This window comes from Sebastes fasciatus, chromosome 2, assembly GCF_043250625.1.
Source record: "Sebastes fasciatus isolate fSebFas1 chromosome 2, fSebFas1.pri, whole genome shotgun sequence".
In the NCBI taxonomy this organism is placed as follows: Eukaryota; Metazoa; Chordata; class Actinopteri; order Perciformes; family Sebastidae; genus Sebastes; species Sebastes fasciatus.
In genome coordinates, this window is record NC_133796.1 from 3,422,836 (window position 1) to 3,449,744 (window position 26,909).

General features: G+C 39.5%; 1 protein-coding gene and 1 long non-coding RNA gene across 4 annotated transcripts in view; both read right to left on the reverse strand.

Moving 5' to 3' along the window:
• Positions 1-26,909, reverse strand: part of LOC141782258 (tetraspanin-18B-like) — a 38,919-nt gene that overhangs the window by 825 nt on the left and 11,185 nt on the right. The window contains exons 2-9 of one of the 3 annotated variants that reach the window (XM_074658388.1): positions 23,239-23,327; positions 7,218-7,313; positions 6,416-6,610; positions 5,717-5,791; positions 3,783-3,881; positions 3,516-3,683; positions 2,101-2,184; positions 1-1,445 (exon numbers count right to left, since the gene is read on the reverse strand). The exon at positions 1-1,445 is cut by the window's left edge and continues 825 nt beyond it. In XM_074658388.1, the coding sequence (XP_074514489.1) occupies positions 1,398-1,445; positions 2,101-2,184; positions 3,516-3,683; positions 3,783-3,881; positions 5,717-5,791; positions 6,416-6,610; positions 7,218-7,313; positions 23,239-23,241 (768 nt within the window). In that variant the 5' untranslated portion in view covers positions 23,242-23,327 and the 3' untranslated portion in view covers positions 1-1,397. Of the gene's footprint in view, positions 1,446-2,100; positions 2,185-3,515; positions 3,684-3,782; positions 3,882-5,716; positions 5,792-6,415; positions 6,611-7,217; positions 7,314-23,238; positions 23,459-26,909 lie in introns of those variants that run through there. The other 2 variants (XM_074658406.1, XM_074658397.1) reach the window with 2 other exon arrangements.
• LOC141782289 (uncharacterized) lies at positions 12,372-13,621 on the reverse strand. The gene is made up of 3 exons (XR_012597092.1): positions 12,821-13,621; positions 12,553-12,605; positions 12,372-12,429 (listed from the first exon to the last, which is right to left on the reverse strand). It is a non-coding gene; the product is annotated as an uncharacterized LOC141782289 (long non-coding RNA).

Here is a 26,909-nt window from a genome sequence, read left to right on the forward strand (position 1 = left end):
ATTAATCTAAAAAATAATCTGCAGATTAATGGATAATGAAAATAATCGTAAATTGCAGCCATATTATTTAAATGTCGTGCCCTCGGTGTAGCTCGTTTTACTAAAGTTAATTACTACATGGGACCTGATGATTTGTTTTGTTCCATTTGCTTTGTTTATTGTTCTTCATTGATTTACTGTAAGACGTCGTTGTCTTGTGTTGCATGATGTTGGAGAAATTAATAAAAAAAAAGAAACTTGAATTACTAAAAACAGAGAATCACAACCTGAATTAAGTTAAGATTTTAAATATGTTACTACATTAAAATGAAGTAAAACAAAATGTATCGGTGTGCCAAGCTCCCTCTGGGTCTGTATGAAGGTCTCTGTTCACACCTGACAGTTTAACATGTAATTAAATGTATTTCTTCTCGTCTTTTCGTCTCGTCACGGCCTCCTCCGCATCGACCTGAAGGGGTTTATTTCACAACAACGACCAGCTCGCTGTACATGATCGCTGACAAAACACTGATTTTATACATGAAATAAGGCCGGCTACTTAATGGTCAAGTAGGACTATGTTCAGCTTCTTCTATGTCTCTGGCACCTCATCAAATAATGACTAGGCCTGCAATTAATAGTGGTGCAAAGTCGTAATATTATCAGAATAAAGTCATACGTTTATAAAGTAGTAATTGTACGTGTTATTTTCCTTTTCATGATGACTTTATTCTCGTAATATTACCACTTTTTTTTCTTGTCAAGTTATGACTTTATTCTCGGAATATTACGACTTTTTTTTCTCGTTAAGTTATGACTTTATTCTCATAATATTACGAATTTCTTAAACGGAAACTACCTCACGGTAAAAATAAAAGAGGTTTATGATGAGAAAACAAACACGTTCTTGCATGAGGCTCGACGTGTTCAGTTGATTCACATTGTTGTTATAATAATCCTAAACAGCTCTGACTGTTCTGAGGCTCACTGCTAGTTAACATCGTACCTGAACTGTGTTCAGACTCTCCATGATCCTGAAAATCAACCATCAGCCAAATGGAGGCTATAAATCATGTGTTTTCCAGCTTCAGAGCTGAAGGAACCATCTCAGAGTTTAGCCTGCAGAGCCTCTTAGCACCAGTGTTAATCCTTTACTTTAGAGAAAACAGTGCAGAAGCTCATCCTCAGGTGGCGGATTACTTCCTGTGTGTGTCTATTGTGCCCAAAGCAGTACCTCAAACTCTTCCTCCTCCTCCTCCTCCTGCTGCTGCTGTGAAGTACAAAATGATGTCACAAAACCAATGAGACACATAAACTATCGCTGTACAAATACATTTCATATTTTACAGTTTTTTTGTTTTCCTTCTGCTTTGTGCTCGTCTGGCGGCTGGTGATGATGCGTTGTGTGGACGCAGCGGTTACTGGATGCCTCTGAACAAACACATCGCAAACACCATGGCGAAGAGCTGCAGAGAGAACGAGACAAACCTCAATGAGACTTTCTTATCCTACATACTGTATATATTTCCTGAACATAACGGGCCAATCAATAACAGTTTAAGTGTACGCTATACTTAGAATATTTCCACCGCTTTACCTCGCTGTCAGACAGCAGCCCTTCTGACGGGGAACTGAAGCCGTTATTATTAGTGGTGCAAAGTCGTAATATTATGAGGATAAAGTAATAATATTATAAAGTGGTAATTTTACGTGTTATTTTATTTTTTTCTCGTAAAGTTATGACTTTATTCACGTAATATTACGACTTTCTTTCTCGTACAGTTATGATTTTATTCTGTAAATCTCAGATTTTCGACGGAACTGAAGCCGTTATCTATGCTCTCTTCAAAGCCACCAGACTCCATTGACAAAAACAGTAATTTTACCTCTCAGAAGACGGGGGTTGCTGGTCTACCGCTGCCTCGGTCGGTTAGTTTGTCTGTGTTATTGTGTGACTTTGAGGTTTTAAAGAGTTAGTTTCGGATTCACCAAAGTCCCACGATAACACAAACAAACTAACCGATGGATGCAGCGGTAGACCAACAACTGTCATGAATCCCTCACATGAGAACAATCAATAAATGATTTAATATAAAGAAGTGAGAAAAACAGACTACGTACTTCAATAGTGATCACCACGATGGCCAGAGCTCCTGCTGTGTAAATGTACGTCTCAAAGTAGTCGACCATCGCGGAGTAGCAGCCCTGCAGGAACCAAACACACAGATATATATAAAGGTTATGAACCATATTTAATTATTCTGACATTGTGTCTAGTTTGTATTTAAACGTGCATGAAAGCAAGAAAAACATCTGTGTCTTTATTTCACATTAACTTCTTTTCAAGTAGGGTTGCACCCGGATGCACCCAGTATCGGGTCCGATACTGTGCTCATGTACTCGTATTCGCAAAATGGCTCCGATACAACGGCACCGATACCACTTTACGACAGCGTGACGTTAACCTCTCGTCACCATCTTTCGGGTTCTATAGCACGCGCTCACGCTCCACCTCCCCGACGGTGCGGGCGAGACGGGTCTGTGGTGCGCGCCGGCCCTCACTTTCATTGCGCCACGGGGTTTTGCTTGCACTTTGGCCACGGCCCCCGGGAATAACCTTCGCCCAGAGCCTTTCCAAGCCGAGCTAGAGCCGGTCGCGGCGCACCGCCTCGTATGTGGGACTCCCCAGCCTGCCGTGTGTCGCTCACACCCTCCAGCTGGCTGTTAACGAGGGTCTTTTGGCACAGAGAAGTACTCGTATCGATACTCGGTATCGGCGAGTTCCCAAATGTAAGTACTTGTACTTGTACTCGGTTTGAAAAATCGGTGCATCCCTAATTATGAAACAATATGTTTCATAGATGGCAGAAGTACCTCAAGTCTTTACTTTAATTAAATATATCAATACTACAACTCATTAATTAATGAACTCAGGAATATTTATTAACTAAATAAAAGAAATGTTACTAAAAAATAAATAAAAATTCTTACTAAATACCAAGCGGAAGTGCCAAAAACTGCAGTTCCTCAAACGGCCACTTGAGGCTCTAAAACGGATCAATCTCCACAGACCTCGACGTTAAAATGACCAACTTTACAGCAGAAATAAACGTGTTTACAGCCTGGTACAAAAAACGGTTTTGGTCTCTATAGCCAAATTTCCTCGTTCATGACAACTGTACGGGGGTGAAGTTTTATATAACTCACCCGTTTAAATTATATTAAAGCTTAAATTTATACATAATTAAGGGCGTCTATGCTTTGAGTGACAGGTGGGTACACGCTGTACAGAACGAGAAACATGTTTAGATAATGAAAAGGAAAAAAAAGGTGTGAAAAATTGCCATAAATCAGGAGAATTGCGGGAGAATTGTGACCCCGGGAGGAAACCGGGAGAAGGCGAGGAAAAACAGGAGTCTCCCGTTAAAATGGTGAAGCTTGGCAGGTTTGTTAAAGTGTCTTCCAGGTGGTTTTGCCCTGAGGTGAGTACATTTCTCACGACGTGCACTGGAGTGTGGAGTGTTTTCTGTGATGACCTTGTTGTGTCTGAAGACCACGCTGCCGCTCACACACTGCTCCACGCCGACGTCTCCGGGGTAACCGTTCCTCTGGCAACAGGCCTCGGGGACCGTCTTACTGGGGCTGAGGAGCCTGAAGAGGCTCTCCTCGAAGTCCTCGGGGCCGCTGACGCCGCAGCAGTCGAACTGTACAGAGACAACGTGGAAGGACATGTTGAAGACATGGACGGTCACACTGGGCTGATTTAGTATAAAGTGGTAAACGTTGTAAAATGGATGCTTCACCGTGGTCATGATGGCGTTCCATGTGGACGTGAAGACGTCGGTGTTGTTGTGACCTTGGTAGTGGCGCTTCAGCTCCCTGCTGAAATACTCTCTGGTTAACTGGACAGAGACACAAACACAGTAAACAAGTAACCAGGGATCCATTCAACTCTTAAAGGGATAGATCAGGTGTTTCTCAGTGTGGTTGTATGAGGTTCTTCTCCATAGTCAGTGTATTACCTCCAGTAGATGGAGTCTGGAGAAACAGACAGGAGTACCAGCACGGGAGCAAAGTAAAGTACTGCTGTGGACTGATTTTAGACACCTAAATAAATCAACATCAGTTTAAGTGTACGCTATATTTAGAATATTTTCACCGCTTTACCTCGCCGTCAGTACTGACGGGGAACTGAAGCCGTTATCTATGCTCTCTTCAAAGCCACCAGACTTCATTGAGAAAAACAGTAATTTGACCTCACAGAACACGGGAGTTGTTGGTCTACCGCTGCCTCGATCGGTCTGTTAGTTAAGGTGAGTTTATGGTCGCCGTAGTGAAGCCCGTGTGAGGTGCACACGGCAGAAAATGACGTCATCACAGCTTTCGCATCGTGCGTGAAGGCTCCGCAGGTTGACGCGGTGCTTGCTCCATGGATGTATAAAGAGAACTGGATACAGCGTTGGAGGCGGGGCCTCGTTCATTCCTATGAAAGCTGCTCAGCGGAGCATGAAGCAAAAACGGCTCGACTTCCGTCCGGAAAAGTACCCGGATCTTGGGCTCATGGAACATGCACAGTAGCGTCCGTTCGATCACATGACTCGGTCACGGGGTCTCAACGTCACGCCGTCGTCACGGCTTGGCGCTCCAGCCTCGGTCTGGGTCTCATTCACATGAACAGAGGAAGGGAAATAACTCTGGATTCAGCTGTTAGTGTGTTTTACAACTTTAAAAACTTAATTTTTTAAATAAGGGCTGTTAGAGTGTTCATATTGGGGAGTTGATTCACCTCAAAAAAAATTATTCGCTGAGTTACAGACGTCTCTTTCCCCAATGCCCAATGGCATCACGTTAGGTGTCTAAAATCCGTCCACAGCAGAACTTTACTTTGCTCCCGTGCTTCTACTCCTGTCTGTTTCTCCAGACTCCATCTACTGTAGGTAATACACTGACTATGGAGAAGTACTACAAAACACCCAAACTATCCCTTTAATAATAATAATAGATTAAACTTATATAGCGCTTTTTAAAGATCTCAAAGACGCTTTACACATTCGGGGGGAAGACGGTGTGAGACAAACAGGAGACGAACGACAAAAACAGGCGACATACACAAGCACACTCTCATACATACACACGGACAAATGGGTTTAAGACGGTCGGTCTGTTATTAAACACACACTTAGCCCCTGTAGTTCCATCTCAACCTTTTGTTAAACTTTTGAACCTTTTAAATAAAAGATAAAATGTGCATCAAATATTCATGAGCCTCCCTCGACCCCCCCGTTCACACATGAAGACTCAAACGCTGGACCCGGCCACCGAGACGCAAGAGTCAAAGTCTCTCGGGAAACAGAAGTACGTAAATTAATTTCACTTCAACAACTTAAAAGTAGTTCAAACTGAACTACCTGTGTAGTGGCAGCATGAGGAAATAAACCACTGCTCAACTTCTATTCTGACAGAGATTACAAATATACAAAGTAAAACAAAATGATTTCTATTCTATTGTCATATTCTACCAAAATGGCCTGCGTTGAACAATAAAATATTCTAAATATAATAAGCGTTTTCAGTCCAAAAATGGCGGCTGTTGTCAAAAAGACACAGTAGTTTTGTCTCTTTGCTTCTATACTCTATATTTGATTCAGGGGTAAACTTCAGCAGCTCAGCCTTTGACCTCTGAACTGATGAACTTTGAGCTCCATTGAGGATGAACCGATCGAGAGACGGGACTCACGTTTTCCCTGAAGAGGAACGCCAGGATGGCGGCTGCCAGCTCGGCCAGGAAGATGAAGAGGATGAGCATGAAGAACTGAGACCAGTAGAGACAGAAACAACAGTCAGTGTTAATCAGGCGATAATACTCCAATAATAATAATAATACTCTGCACAGACTGTCTAAACAAACGCTGTATTATGACTCCATATGAGTCATGAATATATTTGAATAGAAGTCTCATTCACTGGCTGTGAAGAATCATTTGTCTGGTGAAGTAAAGGTTGAATAAATAAACACTGGCAGTAATAATATCTTGCAGATTTGCTCCTCTAGATGGAGCACTCGTACTGTTTCTCTCTGCTCTTATATAACCAACAGGGATGTAATGGAGGATTGACATTGACTCTAACTCACTTTAACCACTATCTATAAGCTGATATGAAATCATAACACTTCAATATAATACCAATTAAACAGGCCTTTAACAGTAATTCCCAACTTTTGCATTTGCATAAAGCAGCATATTTGCCCACTCCCATGTTGATAAGAGTATTAAATACTTTACAAATCTCCCTTTAAGGTACATTTTGAACAGATAAAAAATGTGATTAATCCCAATTAAGTATGGACTAATCACAATTAAATATTTTAATTGATTGACAGCTCTAGTGCCAATAAAAGCAGTAAATCCCTCCGATCAGTAGATGATCGACTCACAAAGAGCAGCAGACACTTGTTCTCCCGGATGGCTCCGCAGCAGCCCAGGAAGCCCAGCAGGAACAGCATGCTGCCCATCGCCAGGATGACGTAGACGCCGGTGAACAGCACCGGGTTGGCCGCCACGATCTCCCTGAAGCCCATCGGGTCCACCAGCACCCAGACGCCAACACCCAGCAGGAAGGAGCCGCCAAGCTGGGACAGAGAGGGTTCATTATTCAGTCAGAGGGATTTCTATAGTACTTCAGATATTTACTGGACTGGAGGGTTCAGATATCCAAACACTCCCCTCCTGTCTCACTCTTTTCACATTTTTATAGCCGACTCTCCTCTGATTTTAACATATTGTTTGTTTTATTGTTGTGTTATTGTTTTATCTAACCCTTGGCACATTTACACTGACATTGACTGGTGTGCTTTGTCCCTGTAAAAATAAATACGGCAAGTACGGTGGGTCAAAGTTGAAGCAGGAAGTCGGTCTGTAGCTTGTGTTTGTCGCCCCGTTGGATGAAGTTTTAGCTTCATGTTGCTGCGTTCACAGAAACTCATTAGTGAGTACAATATCATTAGAACTGATAGAGCCATAAAAACTAAAATGCAACATGGTCATTCATGTTTCATCCTGTATCGTTATCTTACAACTGGAAACCACAAGGAAAGATGCTGCATTTTACAGTTTTATCATAAAGACATACTGAGAAACAAATCAAAGTCATTATCATTTTCTCAGGACTGTTTTTATGATTTCTTTCAGTCTGAAACCACAGAAGAAGAAGAGAGCAAAAGGAAGCCGTGAACTCACAAAGATGAAGAAGTTGAAGATGAACATGAGGTACTTCATACAGCTGAGGCAGTCCCCCTCCATGGCCGAGCCTCGAGCTGAAACCTCCCCCTGACCCTGAAAACACACAAACATGCTCAGTTTACATAGTAAATACAACTAGTAGTAGATATAGAAGGAGTATTAGAGCTGAAATGTTTAGTCAATTAATCAATGAGTCAATGGACAGATAATTAATGGAGTTCGGTAACTCGTTCCACCACCGGGGGACTACAGAGGAGAAGAGTCTAGCTAGCGACTTAGAGCCTTGTTATGATGGGAGAACCAGGCAGCTTTCATTGGCCGAGCATAATGGGAAGGAGGGAGTGTAAACCTGGATGAGGGAGTTCAGGTAGGAGGGAGGGAGTGTAGACCTGGATGAGGGAGTTCAGGTAGGAGGGAGGGAGTGTAGACCTGGATGAGGGAGTTCAGGTAGGAGGGAGGGAGTGTAGACCTGGATGAGGGAGTGTAGACCTGGAAGGTGTTTTTGTTGCTGTTTTGTAAGCGAGCAACAGAGTTTTGAATTTGATTCGAGCGTCAACAGGAAGCCAGTGGAGGGATATGAACAGCGGAGTGACGTGTGTTGTTTTGGGTTGGTTGATGACCAGTCCTGCTGCTGCGTTCTGGATCATCTGCAGAGGTGTGAATGTACATGCCAGTAGGGAGTTGCAGTAGTCAGTGCGTGAGATTACAAGAGCTTGTACCAGGAGTTGTTTTGCGTGCTCTGAGAGGTAGGTTTCTGATCTTCCTGATGTTGTACGGGGCAAATCGACACAACCTGAATTATTAAACGTTAGCTGGCCGACAATCATGACATCAGATTCCGGGCAGATTTTTTCCACCACAGAAACCCTCACAGGTACTGCATTTAGCATAAAACAATATGCTCACATCATAACATGGCAAACTGCAGCCCAACAGGCAACAACAGCTGTCAGTGTGTCAGTGTGCTGACTTGACTATGACTTGCCCCAAACTGCATGTGATTATCATAAAGTGGGCATGTCTGTAAAGGGGAGACTCGTGGGTACCCATAGAACCCATTTACATTCACTGATCTGGAGGTCAGAGGTCAAGGGACCCCTTTGAAAATGGTCATGACAGTTTTTCCTCACCAAAATTTAGCGTAAATTTCAAGTGTTATTTAACCTCCTTCATGACAAGCTAGTATGACACGGTTGGTACCGATGGATTCATCAGGTTTCATATGATGTCAGTATCTTCACACTAGCTTTAAAACTGAGTCCGCTACAACCTAAAAATCACAAGTTGAGTTAATGCGTTAAAGAAATTAGTGGTGTTAAAACTAATTTGCGTTAACGCGTTATTATCATGTTCACTTTGACGGCCCATATTGGAACATGTTACATTGAACAATTTTCTGACAATCCATGGACAAAACAATTAGTCGATGAATCCAGAAAATAATCATCAGATTAACTGATAATGAAAATGATTGTTTCTTGCAGCTCTACTTATGTCCCAATCCAAAATGTTGAGGCTGTTTGAGTTAATTCAACACGATTCAATAAAACATTTCCTGTGATTTTAAAGGTTATTTTAAGATCAAAGATGGCTGAAGTTTCTTAAATGACAACACGGATATTTATAACAAACTTACAGCATGCACAAACGTAAAAAGCACATAGTGTAACTTTATGTTCCATGAAGTTCCCGCAGACTCTCTGACTACATCGGAGTGTTATCTGCGGTCGATATGAGCAAACACGAGAAGCCGGACAGAGAAACATGATGAGACATCGTCAGTCACAGTTTTTGTCAGTTCTGAGGACGTGACACTGACAGCCTGTCCCCGTGGGATCGGTCGACACATGGAGGGACGCTGCTGCTGCTGCTGCTGCTGGTGAGGAGGACATGTTGGGCCATCGGTGGGGGGTGTGAAGAGGACCAACTGTGCACTTATGGTCCCTGATGGTGTTTACCAGTTAAAACTAACATGCAGCCACCTGTCACAGTTTAATAATTGCACATTTAATCAAAAGTACGACGGCTGTGAGGGAGCTCACTCATTTAGTCCAATATGAGCTTTTTGAATGAGCACGTTAAAATGTCCTTATTTCTGATAAACATTGAGACTCGTTTGATTTGATGAAGCTTTAATATAAGCGTCCACATCACTGTACGGTCCAGTAATAAAGCTCTCCAGTGGCTCTATGAGGAAGGAGGTGATGTTAGTCTGCAGAGGGAGGAGGTCAGGTGGATGGACGGGTCAACAGAGAGTTTCCAAAGGACGGTCAAAGTTCTATAGATACCTACGAGGCTCCCCTTTACAGACATATATTTGCATAAAGCAGCATATTTGTCCACTCCCATGTTGATAAGAGTATTAAATACTTGACAAATCTCCCTTTAAGGTACATTTTGAACAGATAAAAAATGTGTGATTCATTTGCGATTAATCAAAATGAACTATGGACAATCATGCGATTAATCGCGATTAAATATTTTAATCGATTGACAGCCTTAGTACTGTGCAGCAGAGGTCTTCAACAGGAGGTCCGCGACCCATAGGGGGTCCGCAGAGGTACTGCTGGGGGGTCGCGAAATGTTCTCATTATTATTATTTTTAATTATTAGTATTTTATTATTATTATTTTATATTAATTTTTGGTTGATTAGACCATTTTTTTCTCTTTTATTCCCCCCCCCACAAATTGAAATGTCTTTAAATACACATTAACATGAATCCAACATATTGTAGCGAACAGATAAATGGAGGCAGAAGTAATATCATGCAATTGATAGACATTGTTGATATTGGCATTGGTATCAGTTAACAAGGTATGTTTATAAATGGCAGTGGCATGGTCCCCCTACTCACTGTACCTTGCACATGTTTAAAATAAAAACATGAATATATGAACCTGTGTATTATTTGAATAGCTTAGTATTGAATGCACAATAACAAGGTACATTTATACATGGCACTAAGCCCAGTTTAATATAAAACACAACTTTATACAATATATATAGTAGGGGGTCCCTGCTCCATCTCTCCATCAGTTTGGGGTCCTTGGCCTGAAAAACATTGAAGACCCCTGCTGTACAGTAAATACGTATGCTGTTGTTTAATTTGCAAAAAAAACTGCATTTAGCATAAAACAATATGCTCCAATCATAACATGGCAAACTGCAGCCCAACAGGCAACAACAGCTGTCAGTGTGTCAGTGTGCTGACTTGACTATGACTTGCCCCAAACTGCATGTGATTATCATAAAGTGGGCATGTCTGTAAAGGGGAGACTCGTGGGTACCCATAGAACCCATTTACATTCACTGATCTGGAGGTCAGAGGTCAAGGGACCCCTTTGAAAATGGACATGACAGTTTCTCCTCACCAAAATTCAGCGTAAGTTTGGAGCGTTGTGTTCAAATGTTATCTTGTAAAATTTTGATTTTGGCGAGAAACTGGAGGCGGATCATCAGGGATTCATAATTAATTTGCAAAAAGCAGTATGCAAACTGTAATAAAGGAGTGGATGTTGAAGTACATGGGATTTATTGTTTTACTTTTGTTTTTTACCTTGGTACTGGAATTGGTATCAAGAATCGTGGAATTTCAGGTATGGACGACTAAGTTTCTGGTATTGTGACATCCCTATATTTATGTATTTTTTATTGTACTTTTATATTGTCTACATTTCCCTGATCTTTGTGCAATGCATTCTGTACGTAATTAGATTTTGTCTGTTTGAAAATATACAATTAAAACCAACATAGCTTTAAATAAACTGTAGGAAGGTGAGTTGTGTTGTGTCCTGGTGGTACCCAGGTCTCTGAGATTAAAACCAGCAGCCGTCCTCTGATGCTCCCTTTTAACGCCGCCGACGTGCCGGTTAACACCAGTAATTCCTGCTTATTTACCATCTCGCTCTTTGTGTGACTGTGGCGAGCTCTCAGCTGTGTAAATGTGTATTTACTGCTAATTTAACCACTCTGTATGGAGCTTTTACTTTAATGGAGTAAAACGCCGGCTTGCTCTGCTCTCACTGCAATTAAACGCAGGTTTTGCGGCTGCCGGTGCACTCTGGGTAATTGCCGCGTCTTTGGGTGAGGTCAGGGTTAATAAAATAAGGGCATGTGTGTGCCGTGTTGTCTGCACATGCACTCAGCATTATTAGCACATCTTTGTAAATCACTCATGTCAGCACAATTAACAATAACGCAGATAGACATGTGATTGTGAACAAAGACGGACAAACAAGAATACACGAAGAGCTGTCAGAGAAACAACAACAAGCATTGTGGCGGCGTCACAGAAAACATGATTACTGTCACATTTACTGCAATCACCGCCGTAATTACAAAGATGGAGGCAGAAACAGACGTCTTGATTAAACCAACAGGGGCCATAAATGCAAAAAAAGAAAAACAGCTGTCACAATTACAAGTAATCATGATTTAATCAATCATAATTAAATTACTACAATTATAATTACATGAAACAGCTGTTATAGAAGAAAACTCTCCGCTGTTTAGAATTCACACCAGCTGCGGTTTTAATCTCAGAAACGTTCTTCTTCTTCAGACGTTAAACTTTCAGAGACTGACAGGCTTTCTAAGAGAAACATGTACGAAGTGTAAAGGCTGTAATTTTCTCCTCAGCTCAGCAGGAGACATCAGCAGCGATGAGCGTGCTCTTAAAAGGGTTGAAAAAAAGGAAAGAATGGCCATTTTGCCACCGATGACTGATGTAAACGCTGTCTTTTATTTCTCTTTAGTTCATCAGATGAAACTCTCATATTGAAATTAAAATATTGTTGATTAAAATGTAAGATATAAGTGATTAAATATTTGTAAATTTGAATTTATAACATTTTATAAACAAATCAAACTGTACCACAATGATCATGAACACATAAAAGTTGGTAATTAGCACCCTGAAGCTGTTTGTTGTATGACGGCAGATTAGCAGAGGAGGAATAAGTATTCAAATCATTCACTTAAGTAAAAGTAGATATACCACAGAATAAAAATACTCCATTGAAAGTAAAAGTCCTGCGTTAAAACTTTCACATAAAATCACAGAGGTTTAAGCAACGAATGTATTTAATAGTGTTGTCACAATACTGGAATATCTAACTTCGATAAAAAACCTTGAAAATAAATAAAATAAAAACTACAACTTCTTTAGGTTTAGGCAAAAAAGACAGTTAGGTTTAGGCAATAAAAACTACAACTTCTTTAGGTTTAGGCAACAAAACTACAACTTCTTTAGGCTTAGGCAATAAAAACTACAACTTCTTTAGGTTTAGGGAACGAAACTACAACTTCGTTCGGTTTAGGCAACAAAAACTACAACTTCTTTAGGTTTAGGCAAAAAAGACAGTTAGGTTTAGGCAATAAAAACTACAACTTCTTTAGGTTTAGGCAATAAAAACTACAACTTCTTTAGGTTTAGGCAACAAAACTACAACTTCTTTAGGCTTAGGCAATAAAAACTACAACTTCTTTAGGTTTAGGGAACGAAACTACAACTTCTTTAGGTTTAGGGAACGAAACTACAACTTTGTTCGGTTTAGGCAACAAAAACTACAACTTCTTTAGGTTTAGGCAACAAAAACACAACTTCTTTAGGTTTAGGCAATAAAAACTACAACTTCTTTAGGTTTAGGCAACAAAACTACAACTTATTTAGGTTTAGGCAATAAAAACTACAACTTCTTTAGGTTTAGGCAACAAAAACAACTTCTTTAGGTTTAGGCAATACAACTACAACTTCATTAGGTTTAGGCAACAAAAACTACAACTTATTTATGTTTAGGCAATAAAAACTACAACTTCTTTAGGTTTAGGCAACAAAACTACAACTTATTTAAGTTTAGGCAATACAACTACAACTTCATTAGGATTACGCAACAAAACTACAACTTCTTTAGGCTTAGGCAATGAAAACTACAACTTCTTTAGGTTTAGGGAACGAAACTACAACGTTGTTAGGTTTAGGCAACAAAAACTACAACTTCTTTAGGTTTAGGCAACAAAACTACAACTTATTTAGGTTTAGGCAATACAAACTACAACTTCTTAAGGTTTAGGGAACAAAACTACAACTTATTTAGGTTTAGTGAACAAAACTACAACATCTTTCGGTTTAGGTAATAAAAATTACAACTTCTTTAGGTTTAGGCAACAAAAAACACTTTTTTAGGGGGAAAACATAGTGCTTTGGGTTAAAATAACTACAAACACAGAGATAACTACATTCCCTACCTTCTTCTGGTGATCAACCATGTGAATAGATGATAAAAACATACTAGTGGGTGTAGTAGGCCCCTACTGACCCACATCTATGGGGCTTATAGTGACTGATAACAGTCTAATCAGCTGATTTAGTACATTACGGTACTTTTCACGTAAAACAGTTGTTGTTTTTCTGGGGCATTTGTTATTTTTCTTTTCTCACCAAAAGTCCACGTATCTGTCGTTACTCCAAACTCTATCAGATCAAATGTGTTTGAAGGGACCGAGCCCTGCATCAGGGAGATAAATCTGTGTTTCTGTGGTGGTGTTTTTCACCCTGAGTAACCTGAGTGACTGTTCCTTTAGTTCAGGCTGAACAATCAGAAGTATGCTTGTATCTTAATGCTGGTTTCTGTCACAGAGATGCAGGTCTACCTTCAACACAAAGACACTCACACACATTCACAGCAGCACAAAGTGGTGCTCAGGTCCCATTCAGCAGCTGTGGCTCCTTTCAAAAATAGGTCCGGGGGCAGCTGGGTAATTTCACGCAGCCAGACAGAGAATGGCCACAAATAATTCCCTTCTGCTCTCTGCAGTCATGGAGAATCGCTCCGCTTGGATTCAATAATCCTGCAGCAGTTTACTGTGAGCCAAAACACTGGAGACTCTCCAGGTGTTTGATCAGCTCACACTGGGACGGCCTCATTATACAGCAGATGTAAACGTATAGAGATCAACAGTGAGGTTACGGAGGTGAAAATCACATTCATATTCTGAATGGAAGATTTGGATAACCATCCAAGGTAGACTCACCACGAGCTACGATGATTTATGCTCCTGTAGAAGCCACAAGAAAAATATGTTTTATTCGCAATGTCATGGAGAAGTACCACACTACCCACAATCTTAAAGTGTAACAGCGATGTCTCTGATAGGTGGAGCTTGCTGTTACCATGGAAATGTTTACCGCACCTGCCAACGGCTAGTTTTTAAAGTAAAGTGACGTCATATCTGTTTCAAGAAAGACAAAGCTGAAGCGAGAAAGTAGAAAATGTTGGAGGGTCAGCGTGGATACGAGCTGCACCCTCACATGTTAAATCCAGTAAAGGATGGAAACACTTTGGGTTTCACACATTGACAGGAAAAGCAGAGCTAGACATCACGGCTAAAGCTGCATGCTTCTAAAAAAGCACAAAATATGTCCGAAAATAAGTCAGAACAAAGGCTGAAAAAAGATCTGAAAAAAAGCCGGATTATGGCTGAGTTTTTTTTTTTAAAGGCTGAAATATGTCCAAAAAAAGGCCCAAAAAATGCCAAAGAATGTCCCAAATATGGCCCAAAATATTTCCCAAAAAAGGCCGAAATATGTTCAAACAAAAGTCAGAAATATGTCAGAAAAAAGGCCGATATATGTCTGAATAAAAGTCTGAAAAATGTCATAAATATGTCAGAAAAAAGGCGAAAAAAGGCAGAAAAATGTCAGCAAAATGTCCGAAAAAGTTAGCAGGAAACGTTACACATCGCGAGGCGGTCAAGCCGGCCGTCGCTCTCGCCTCCGTGGTCAAATGGGTCGACGCTAGAACTGTAGAGCACCTATATACTGACATTTATGTTCTCTGCATTCAAACAGCCCCGATGGAGCTGACCATGGATGGATAAAGAGAACGGAGCTGACGGGAGAGCTAGCGACGGACTTGGCAAAGTTAGCGGAAGTATACACGTGTGGCTACGTCCGGTTTTCAAAATAAGGTGTTAACAAAGGAAACTGTAAATACAAAATACATCTATGGAAATAAGATTGATTGAAAGTATAAAAAAACTATAAATAATGTCTGACAATGACTGATATATTTGACTTCAGGACATCTCTAACTACATACATGCTGAAATTCAAACATTTTCACTGGATTAAATTAGATACTTTCCAAAGTAAAAGTCCCTATAAGTGTATGATTCAACTTTTTTCCCATCCCATGGTCTAGTGTTGAAAAAGTTAACAAAATCATGAAATATTTCACTTCAGTTTTACTTGACACTCATTGCATGTGACACCTTTATTAGCTTTTACAATGCAGCCAGCAGCCCACAGTGTGGAGGACTGCACAGTCAGCACACTGCAGCAGTGGAACCAGATCCCAGTGTGAATCCTCCAGGCTTCCCACAGCCACACTGAGTAACTGCTCCTGCAGAGATTACCCACCAGTGACAGGACGCTCCGGTCCAATAAATCACAGAGTCAGAGGGGCTGAGAGGGAAGTGCAGCGTATACAGAAGTGTGTTTCCTCAGATTGCCTTCATCCATCAGAGCGGTGCAGCGTTGAACGAGGACGGAGGGATGAACCCCGGTGGATTTAATCTTTCTGCATCCTTACATCAGTAACGAGAGAAGAGGGAGACTGGTATTGATGGTGGGAAATCTCAGGTATACTGGTGTGTGGTTGCTGCTATTCTGTATGGGTCCTGATATTCTGAAGATGTGGCAATCTCCGGTGCTGAGAAATGAAACCAACGCAAGTGCCAAAAACTGCAGTTTCTCAAATGGCCACTTGAGGCTCCAAAAATGACTCAATCCCCAAAGACCTCCATGTTAAAGAGTATAGACACAACAACAGCGCTGCCACCATTTCGGACTGAAAAGGCCAATGAGTCCATGGATGTATTAAGAGATGTCTGTAAATCAGAGAATCATTTTTTTTTTTTTTAGGTAAATCAACTTCCCAGTACGAACACTTAAATAGCCCTCATTTAATAATGATGACATAAAAGTAGTTAAATTTACCCACGGGACTGCACCGCCTTGCACGCTAATATGACATATCGGGTTCTGCCAGCTTCCTGCTAGCTGTATGTCTGTAATAATGGATATTATTGGCTGTAATTCATCACTTATATTATCTTCTAATACACCCATGGGCTGTATGCTGTAAGCCTGTATTCAGGAGATATACTTGCTTTTCGGGCATTTTAAGGACATTTTTCTGACTTTTTTTTTTAACTTTTTTTCTGACTTTTTTTCTGACTTTTTTTCAAACTTTTTTTTTTTACTTTAAAAAAATCTGACATTTAAAAAAAAAAAAAAATCTGACATTTTTTAAAACTTATTTTTCTGTCATTTTTTTTTTTTTTACTTTTTTTCCGACATTTTTCTGACTTTTTTGTTTTTTAACTTTTTTTTTCTGACATTTTTCAGACTTTTTTTTTTTACTTTTTTTCTGACAATTTTTTTTTTTTTAAATAATTTAAAAACATTTTTTTTTGACATTTGTCAGACATATTTAATTCATCACTTTTATTATCTTCTAATACACCCATGGGCTGTATGCTGTAAGCCTGTATTCAGGAGATATACTTGCTTTTCGGGTATTTTAAGGACATTTTTCTGACTTTTTTTTTTTTACTTTTTTTCTGACTTTTTTTAAAACTTAATTTTCTGACTTTTTTTTTTTACTTTTCTGACTTTTTTTAAAACTTTTTTTTTACTTTAAAAAAAAAAAATGTGACATTTAAAAAAAAAAAAAATTCTGAAATTTTTTAAAACTTATTTTTCTGACTTATTTTCTGACTTTTTTTCCGACATTTTTCTGACTTTTCTTTTTTTCTGACATTTTTTAAAACTTAATTTTCTGACTTTTTTTTTTACTATTTTTTAAAACTTTTTTTTTTACTTTTTAAAAAAAAAGTGACATTTAAAAAAAAAAAAAAAATTCTGAAATTTTTTAAAACTTATTTTTCTGTCATTTTTTTTTTTACTTTTTTCCGACTTTTTTTCGGACATTTTTTAAAACTTAATTTTCTGACTTTTTTTTAAAACTTTTTTTTGACTTTTTTTTTCTTTTTTACGACTTTTTTTTACGACATTTTTCTGACTTTTTTTCAGAATTTTTTTTTATTAAAAATTATTATTTTGGTCGTCGCCATCTTGGTTTTTGGCCGTCTCCATCTCGTTTTTTTGGCTATCGCCAAACAAGTTCACAAGTGGACAGCTCAGGTGTGAACGCACTCAAGACGCATTGAGATCCGATTGCTCTGACCACATTTAGAGCTGCTCTGGGCCACATATGATCACATTGTTTTAGCAGTGGATGTGACCTAGGCCACATTAAGGACCGCCTACTCAACTGACGACTGATTTAGTTTTACTTTTGTACGGCACTTTGTAGGCGGACGTTTTACTGGCGTCCGGTAGTCGCTTTCAGTCCAAAATGGTGGAAGCATAGCTCTGCTGTGTATGCTCTTCGGTAGTATTGAGAGATGAACTAACACATTGCTAGTTGTGATCTTTTCATGGGATTTGTTAACAATGAGGAAAAATAGAGAATACTACAAGTCTTATACTTTCTTCTTGTCTTCTCCTTTTGCACAGAGATTTTCTGCGTTTACCAGAAACCCAAAGAGAGAAAGTTATTTTGCTTCCTGGTGTCCAAAAATCGATTAAAGCAGCTTTAAAACAGCTTAGAAAGAGTACTTTTTAAATCACCAAATCAATATCTTTTTTAATTGTGCTGGGAAAAAAAAAAATCAAGAATCTGTTGGACTCAACGACCTCGAATCTCTCAGCTCAGCTCAGCTCAGCTTAGCTCAGCCAGTTCTGCTCTGAATCAAATCAGCTTTTTAGTCTGTTAGAAAGAAACTTCAGCAAATTGAACGAACGATTTTTGACTTTAATTCATTTTAGTTGTGAAGTTGGGAGAGAAAAGCTGGAGAAGAGAAATGTTGGACAAAGCGAGCCTCAGGGGGGGGGGGGGGGGGGTGTTTTCAGAGAGGTAATTATTACCACTCCCTGCTCTCTCTATCCTGGCTGAACGCTATACCTGTTATGAAAACCAGTCACGTGGACAGTTTCTCCCTTTGAGGGACCGCCACCGAGCCTCATAACCATAAATAGAGCCACGCATGGGACACATCAAATTATCTTCTTTCACACACTTTGATTTCGTGAAGGCCCTGAGATGCATGCCAAATAAAAGCAGGTGGGGGGAGAATACACAGAGGTGGAGGTGGAGGTGGTGTAAGCCTCTCTCAAAGGTCCGTATGGACTGACGTTGCTGCTCTGAATGCTAAACAGATGTGGAGGTAAAGAAGTGGAGAAGAAATGAAGCTCTCAAGGGGTCAACAGCAATTCAGTTTAATTAGCCAAATCATGGACTACTTCAGTGAGCCTCTCCGACCGGTTTGGGTCAATAAAGTCTCATTTGCTTCATTACTATCTGTGCTGTAGAAGTTACTGCCGTGGAGGACATTTTAAACACTCAGCATTGAAACCTGAAGAGCTCCCAGGACTCTCATACTGCTGCTGAAGATATACTGTACATCATAACAATGTGAGATAAACATCTATTATCATTTCTCTTCAGAGTAGAAATAACTCCTAGTTCACATTATAACCTATAGAGAGCTGCATTTCATAACCTACAAAAGCTGGATTTAGCCTTTACCTTTGTTGAATAATGTATTTTATTCCAATTTTCCAATCGCAAATTAATAACACATTTTTTTATCTGTTCAAAATGTACCTTAAAGGGAAATTTGTCAAGTATTTAATTCTCTTATCAACATGGGAGTGGACAAATATGCTGCTTTATGCAAATGTATGTATATTTGTATTATTGTAAATCAATTAACAACACAAAACAATAACAGATATTGTCCAGAAACCCTCACAGGTACTGCATTTAGCATAAAACAATATGCTCACATCATAACATGGCAAACTGCAGCCCAACAGGCAACAACAGCTGTCAGTGTGTCAGTGAGCTGACTTGACTATGACTTGCCCCAAACTGCATGTGATTATCATAAAGTGGGCATGTCTGTAAAGGGGAGACTCGTGGGTACCCATAGAACCCATTTACATTCACACATCTGGAGGTCAGAGGTCAAGGGACCCCTTTGGAAATGGACATGACAGTTTTTCCTCGCCAAAATTTAGCGTAAGTTTGGAGCGTTATTTAACCTCCTTTGTGTCAAGCTAGCATGACATGGTTGGTACCGATGGATTCATCAGGTTTACTAGTTTCATATGATACCAGGATCTTCACTCTAGCTTTTAGGTGAATTAGGTGTTCTTGAAAATATAGATGGGATTTATGTTCTGCTTTAATGTCTTTAATATTTCACCTTTATGGGAGAAAAGACTATAAAGATGAGGACTCTTTTCTCAGAGAAACTTTCCAACAGGACGACGCTGAAAGAGGTTTGAATCTTTTTCATAAAGTCTTTTTCCAAAAACAGGTGTTGTAAAAAGTTGTGTTTTTCTCATATTCAGAGAGCAATACGGCATTCATCTGGTTAAGTTTTGACCTGATTTCAGCACCAGGAGCTGTCCACTGTCTGACCTGTTTAGACAGTCCAGGCGCGGTATCGGTCTGTAGCCGCCCTCCAGAGACAGTTATTGATTATTAGACGCTAGATTAAGGTCATTTTCACTGGGAATACACGAGCCTCGTTCTTCTATTGTTACATCTGCAGCAGAGTTTCATAAAACACTATAAAGGCTGTGATGTTACCTATAGAAGAAGATCTTTATATTCATTTTTTTGTGATTTAAATGTAATTAGATTAAAAATGAATGGTAGTTTGTGTGAAATGAATATCAGTTGGCTCATTTGTGATAAAACGTCTGAAGTGGAGTGACGCAGACGTCCCGTGAGAGTGAACATGATGTCGTTTTACAAGTTGAACTGAGGTGAAAGTGATGTAATGATGCGCTGACTGTGCACATTCGGACACGTTGTTTCCTAAAATAGAGTTTAAAAGTCGTTTATTAATTATTTAAGACATTCCTAAAATACTACATGACTCACTATTGGCACACATGTCATGTTTTAGTCAGCGCCGCGGGTTCTGCTTTTCCAGCCTGTTAGTCCGGAGCTCTTATTAATGTTGACGTGAGGAAGAGGAGGACGACGACGTCATCCTCATCTCTCTGTTGGTCAAACTGAAGGCTGCTTTAGAGGGTTATGATGACACTTTCATTTATGTTAACTTATTGTGTTTGTTTATATTTTATTTTCCGTCAGCCAAATGAAATGAAAGATAAACCTTTACACATAAATGATCATAAATGATCATAAACAACTCAATTTAAATTTTACATGTTCAAAAAGGAGTAGAAGGAAGAATACACTTATTTATTTCAACACTTTCTCCGCTACTGGTCCATTAATTCATAAACCTTATCTCAGATTTTAATCATGAGAAGCCCAAACTTCGACTCCTTTACCGTTTTTGAGGGAAATGGGAAAATATTATATTTGTAACTTTTTTTTTTGACAGCTTTAGTTACTTTACAGATTAAGATTTTACAAACAAATAAGTGATGAATTTATGAAATATGACACTGTGCTGCAGATTAAACAATCCAGCAGTATATAAAGTAGTTAAAATGTGCTCCACCTCCATCAGCTGTAACATTAAAATGCTCCTATGTGTTAAAACATCAGTAATAACATTCAAATAATATGATATATATAATAATATGACTCTCTCTCCCCCAGCAAGTGCTTTTACTTAAAGGGTCTGTTTGTAACTTCTTGCACGTATAAATCTACCGGGTCGGTTTCCCATATGCACGCTCGCATATGCGCGCTCGCGTGACCGGAATCTCTGCTCCTCTGCCTGCTTGCCTTCACTCACACACCGCGCGCGTTCTCACTGTCTCACTCCACCTCTAGACGTGCATGCTGCTCACTACACACTGCAGAAGAGTTAGTTTAGCTCTGAGAATATCTCGTGAATGTGGACGTTTGTGCAGAAATAACTGCTGCAGCTCCTCCAGACCAACAGAGGTTTCCCGTGTCTTGTGAAGTGACGGGGCTCCGCAAAGAGGAACGTTGTCGTCTCCGACCGGGTGTCAGTGTCTCCCTGCAGGCGCAGTCGGGAGACAATAATGTTTCTCTTCAGCTGAAGCAGGAAAAGCCAACACTAGGATCAGCAGTGATTCATGGAGAGACCTTCGTCTGGTCAGCTAACATTACTGCCAAGCAGCTGAAATATAGAGTGATATTGTGCTTTTAGCTGACGTGTGTCGCCTCATTGTTTTGAGCGATGCTCGTTCATGTCTATGTAGAGCGAGCAAGCGCGAGCCCGACGCTGACTTTCGCTGACTTAACGGCCACAGGTGTCGCTGTTAACAAGACATTCTGAAAGTTACAAATAGTCCCTTTAACATCACTAAAGATCTGTCTTCCACCACTGTTAAACTGTCTGATTCACTTACTGTGAATACTATTCATTTATTTAATTGAAATAAAGACAGAAGGAAAATCTGTGATAAATATGCGGTTCAAACATCTGATGAGCGTTTTAATGACGAGGGGAAATAAACACAGTGAAACAATCTTTTAAATGTAAAGAGGGCTGAGGACTGAACAGTCGAGCTCGCCATCTGCTGCAGTCACACACTGAAACGCTTTCACGTGTGTGCGTATAATTACGTGGTCATGACCACATGTGTGTGCTGCATGTTTCACCACCAGCTGGTTCGGTCCACGCAGCGAGGAGATAAAACACATTCCAGACTGCAGCAGTCAATCACAGACTGCTCTTCTAGTAAAACTGCATAAATAAACACTAACACTGACTAACAAGTCCAGTCAAGTTGCAGAAATTGTCATAATTAGAATATGAATTCTTGAGTTATGGCCAGAATGTGTTTTGTGAGGTCACAGTGACCTTTGACCACCAAATTCTAATCATCCTCCAGTCCAAGTGGACGTTTGTTCCAAATTTGAAGAAACATAATGGCCATGTCTGACGCCGGCACGAAGGCATAAAACAAAAATCAGTGTACAGACAGATATCCTGGTTCCAGACCTCTAAATCACTTCCCACAGCTCTGATCTGTGTGCAGTGATTTGTTGTGCTCACTGATGGCTGTTCGGGGTTGTAAACACACTCGACCAAGCAGCTCTTCCTAAAGCTACCTTGTTACATCCATGAAAAATAATGATGGAACAATCAAAAGTGAGCATGGCTCACATCTCCCCCCCGCTCACTGCCTGACCCCTACTAAAGTAGGGCCAAAGGTTTTTCCCTTTTGGAACTAATGGAATTAATCTATTGAGCACAATCTAGCTTGTTATTAGCTCATCTTCCTCAGAATGAAGTCAGTAGAAGACAAGAGTTTGAGTTCTACTCCGGAAACGAAATTGAAGTCGAAAAAAATCTAATTTCTTTTACCAAAATGTAAAAAATGTTGAGCACCCTGGACTTCTAAAAGGCACAACTAGACCAAACTGTCAACCATCAGACCAAATTTGAAGTTCCTAAGTTAAATAGTTCTCGAGTTCTGCTACGGAAACGAAAGTGTGACGCGAACGGACGGAAGGACGGAAGGACGGAAGGACGGACACGCGGAGCGCTATATACCCCCGAATACGTTGTCGCGGGAGTATAATAAAAATGGCGACAATCGTGTATGAGATTTGAAGAAGCTGCAGAAATAATGACTCCTAAATCTGAATACTTATTCAAACATGGTGAAGAGATGTTAAGTTAACGGTTCCTGCCGCTTCTTTGTCGACTGAAACTGATCAGCGGTCGGTGGGATGATACTTCACTCGTTACTGATTAACAGAACAAAATAACCCAACTTCCATTAAACAATCAAGAACTTGTCATCCATAAATGTCTACAACGGTCCACTAAAGCTTTCCCCTCTAACTAACAGACAGAAGGATGAAAGCACGAGCTCCTGGGTGATTAAAGGAAATACAACCTCAGAGATGAAGCTGAACCAACATGAGATGAAGAGTTAAAGGACAGTGGGAGTGAGAAGCAGCAGGAGGCATCGTACCATATGTACCTGTTTAATGGCTCTTGGGTCCAAGTGCAGGTGAGAGGACGGCAGTCTTTGACCTTTGACCTTGAACTGCTTTACATCAGCTGTAGAGAGAAAACAGAGGAGTTACTGTAGGTGGTTGTGTTGTACAGTATTTATACGCTCATGAAGAAATCAAAACGCAAAAACACATTAAAACTCAGAATAATCAAAGTGTGACTCTTTGACCACGTATTAAATGACTGATGTGTAATATTTAGTTTCTCGTTCTTATTCTTTTTTCTCTCTAGCGCCATCATGAGGTTTATATTTGTGGTTTTTAGTGTAATATCTATCTGATGGACTGATTTAAATATGTTGTTATATATTATACTATAAATATTATATACTAGATTATTATAATATTATTATTCTATACTATATTACATTTCACTTTATATGATATATTATATCCCATAAAATATTATACTATATTATGTTAATATGTTACACTGTTTTAGTACATTATATACTATATTTCTATATTAATACAATTAATAATTAATTATAAAAAATACAATTAAGACAACTACTATCATTACTTTATATTATATATAATAATATATATTTATATTATTCTGGTGTACATTGTAAACATACAGTACACTATACCTTGCTGACTTTGCTGCTACTAATCACATCCCTCCAGTGTCACTTTTACCGTACCTTTAATTGTTAATTGTTCTGTTTAAGATTCTATTTCTATTCTTATTTTAGTTTTATACATTAATATTTTATTGTTTAATATCTCTATGTACCAAATTCAATACAGGCGTTATCCTATTTCTGTGAAATGTGGTTCAGACATTCATGTCCCTCTCAGGATGAATTATTATAACTTTGGTGATCCACTGACTTTTCATTTAGCGCCATCATCAGGTCAAAGTTTCAATTTGTCTAATAGTTTTGTGCTAATTACCAGCTCATTGACAGATATCACATACAGCAGATATACGAACAAGAGGATCAAAGTTCAAGGTGCAATGTTTTGACAAAGTAGTATGCTCCAATTGCATTCATACTGCATGCAACAGTACGTACTAAAAGTAAAAAGTATCCCGTTTGGGACGCAGCTTAGACATGCTAAACATCAGCATTTAGCTCAAATCATCACTGCGCCTCACAAATCCACTAGCCACTGTTGAATTAAAGATAAATATCCTTTTTAATCTCAATTAAGGGAAAGAAAATACTGCATTCTGTATGATTTCTGTTTATTATTATTATGACTCTAGCGTGTCACATGATACTCCACGCTAAGATGTGACAGCGTTGAGGAGATGCAGTTTCAAGTCTCACATGTATTAACATATTCCTTAAGCCATAATTCAGAAGCAGTTCAAAGCTCTCCACAGATGAGTTCACACGATGACCCTCGTAGTCGACCTAATGTCTGGCTGTTGCTATAGCAACCACCACATGGCAGCAGGAGTGTAATGATGATGGATGTTGTTGCTGCGATGCTACTGTACTGTACGCTACCTACAGTACATCAGGCCGGGGTGGGAAAACGTCCAACAAAAAGAAAAACTTCAGTAATGAGAGTGATTCATCGTGATGCAATAATGCACAGTGACTTTGTGTTGCATGATTCATGTTTTTTTGTTTTCAATACGTGATTAAAAACTGCAGAGCTATTAGTCACGTTGAAGCAGAAAGTAAACATGAAGAGAGACCGATGACTAACCGGTGAAGCTGTAAAGTTTTAACACCAGACAGACAACAACACTGCAGCCAAATTAAAAGTGCCTCCGGTACTTAGCTGCTCTTTGTCTGGATCTCTGCTGCTGACAAAGCTTTTGTTTAAAACTGAAAGTGACTACCGTCCCCTGTGGGCCACCACGTATTGATCTGAGAGAGAGAGCTGATGACCAGACCGTTGGTTCCAGATCATTCTGGAGCAAACTAACAAAAACAACCAAACATGCAGCTTTAGGATGCAGAGACGGGCTCTGTGTTTTATTAAAATGTGATTATAACTTCTCTATATTTATTTCTCTGTAACATAAATATTTATTACAAGTAGTAGTAGTAGTTATGATTCATCACACTTAACATTTACTCAGTGTTTACCTGTTCAAAATTAACCTTAAAGGGACATTTGTCAAGTATTTAATCCTCTTATCAACATGGGAGTGGACAAATATGCTGCTTTATGTAAATGTATGTATATATTTATTATAAGTAATCAATTAGCAACACAAAACAATGACAGATATTGATCCAGAAACCCTCACAGGTACTGCATTTAGCATAAAACAATATGCTCACATCATAACATGGCAAACTGCAGCCCAACAGGCAACAACAGCTGTCAGTGTGTCAGTGTGCTGACTTGACTATGACTTGACCCAAACTGCATGTGATTATCATAAAGTGGGCATGTCTGTAAAGGGGAGACTCGTCAACCTGAAAACAGAGCCATGAGGAGGAGCAGAAGTCTAGTTATCTCTCAGAAAACTTGAATTACAATATGCTGAAAGGTTATTATGGGATCCAATGATGCCAAAAATATACTGCCTACTGAAGCTTTAATTTGAAAGACGAAAAACTCCACAAAAAAATCTCATAAAAAAGAAACGTGGGGAAACTTCTGGAAGAGCAACGTGGGAGGGATCCCTCTGTGGATGTTAAGTAATGACCTTGCTGAAATAATAATACACTATATTTGTGTTGAATAATGTAATACTGTAGGAGCAGGACATTGTTTTGTACTCCTGCGTACAGCTACAGGTTTCAGTGCAGACGATGCCGCCCGTCAAACAGAAGGCACATGACTCACGGATGTGGAGGACCTTCCAAATCTGTTGACAGCCGCCGCTGCCCACACAGCAACCAGCCCTTCTCCCCGCTCCTTACTTCATTTCCTCAGCACGAAAAAAACAAAAACTAAATCACATTCATGTGCAGATGAGGTGAGATGGTGACTAATCCTGCACCAGCTGAGCAGTTTTTTAGGAGAGCTGAACTGAAACTGTTTTTCTTTTTAATCTCTGAAGTGTTTAATCATTGATCAGTTTGAAATGCAGATTCGAGCTCCGTCAAACGCACCTGAACTCAAAGTTCAGGCACAGACGCCTGCTGCTGCGTCTTTAAAGTGAGCATCAAGCAGGGTCGGAAATTCACTTTATTCACTTCCGAACACTGAGAAATTTTACCTGCAACTTTTTAAATCTCTGCGCTAAATGAAGGAATAACATTTTAGATTTGATGTCATTCAATGTTCGATATATTTTACATAAAAAAACATTATATACACGGTAAATTATAGTGTTCAAATTACACCGTAGCTTCTAGGGGAGCCCTATTTTTTGGGGGAGGGAGGGTACTGTACACAGTACTGTACTTTGTTATTGTCCTCTATAGTGTTTATTTGCATAAAAACACACAATTCAAATGATTATAATTATTAAAAAAATCTTGGCAAGTTGTCAGGAAGTTAAACAGGTCATAATCCCCTCTCTATTATCTATTTTATATTGCTGTGAAAACAACTGGATTTATTCAAGTTTCTCGCCAAAAAAAATAATTTTACGAGATTACATTTGAACACATCATAATAAAGTTGTAATTTACCTTTACGCCCAATTGTAATTTTTACTGAGCAGAGCTTGAACGCCTCATAATAATAACTCAATGGCACCTCC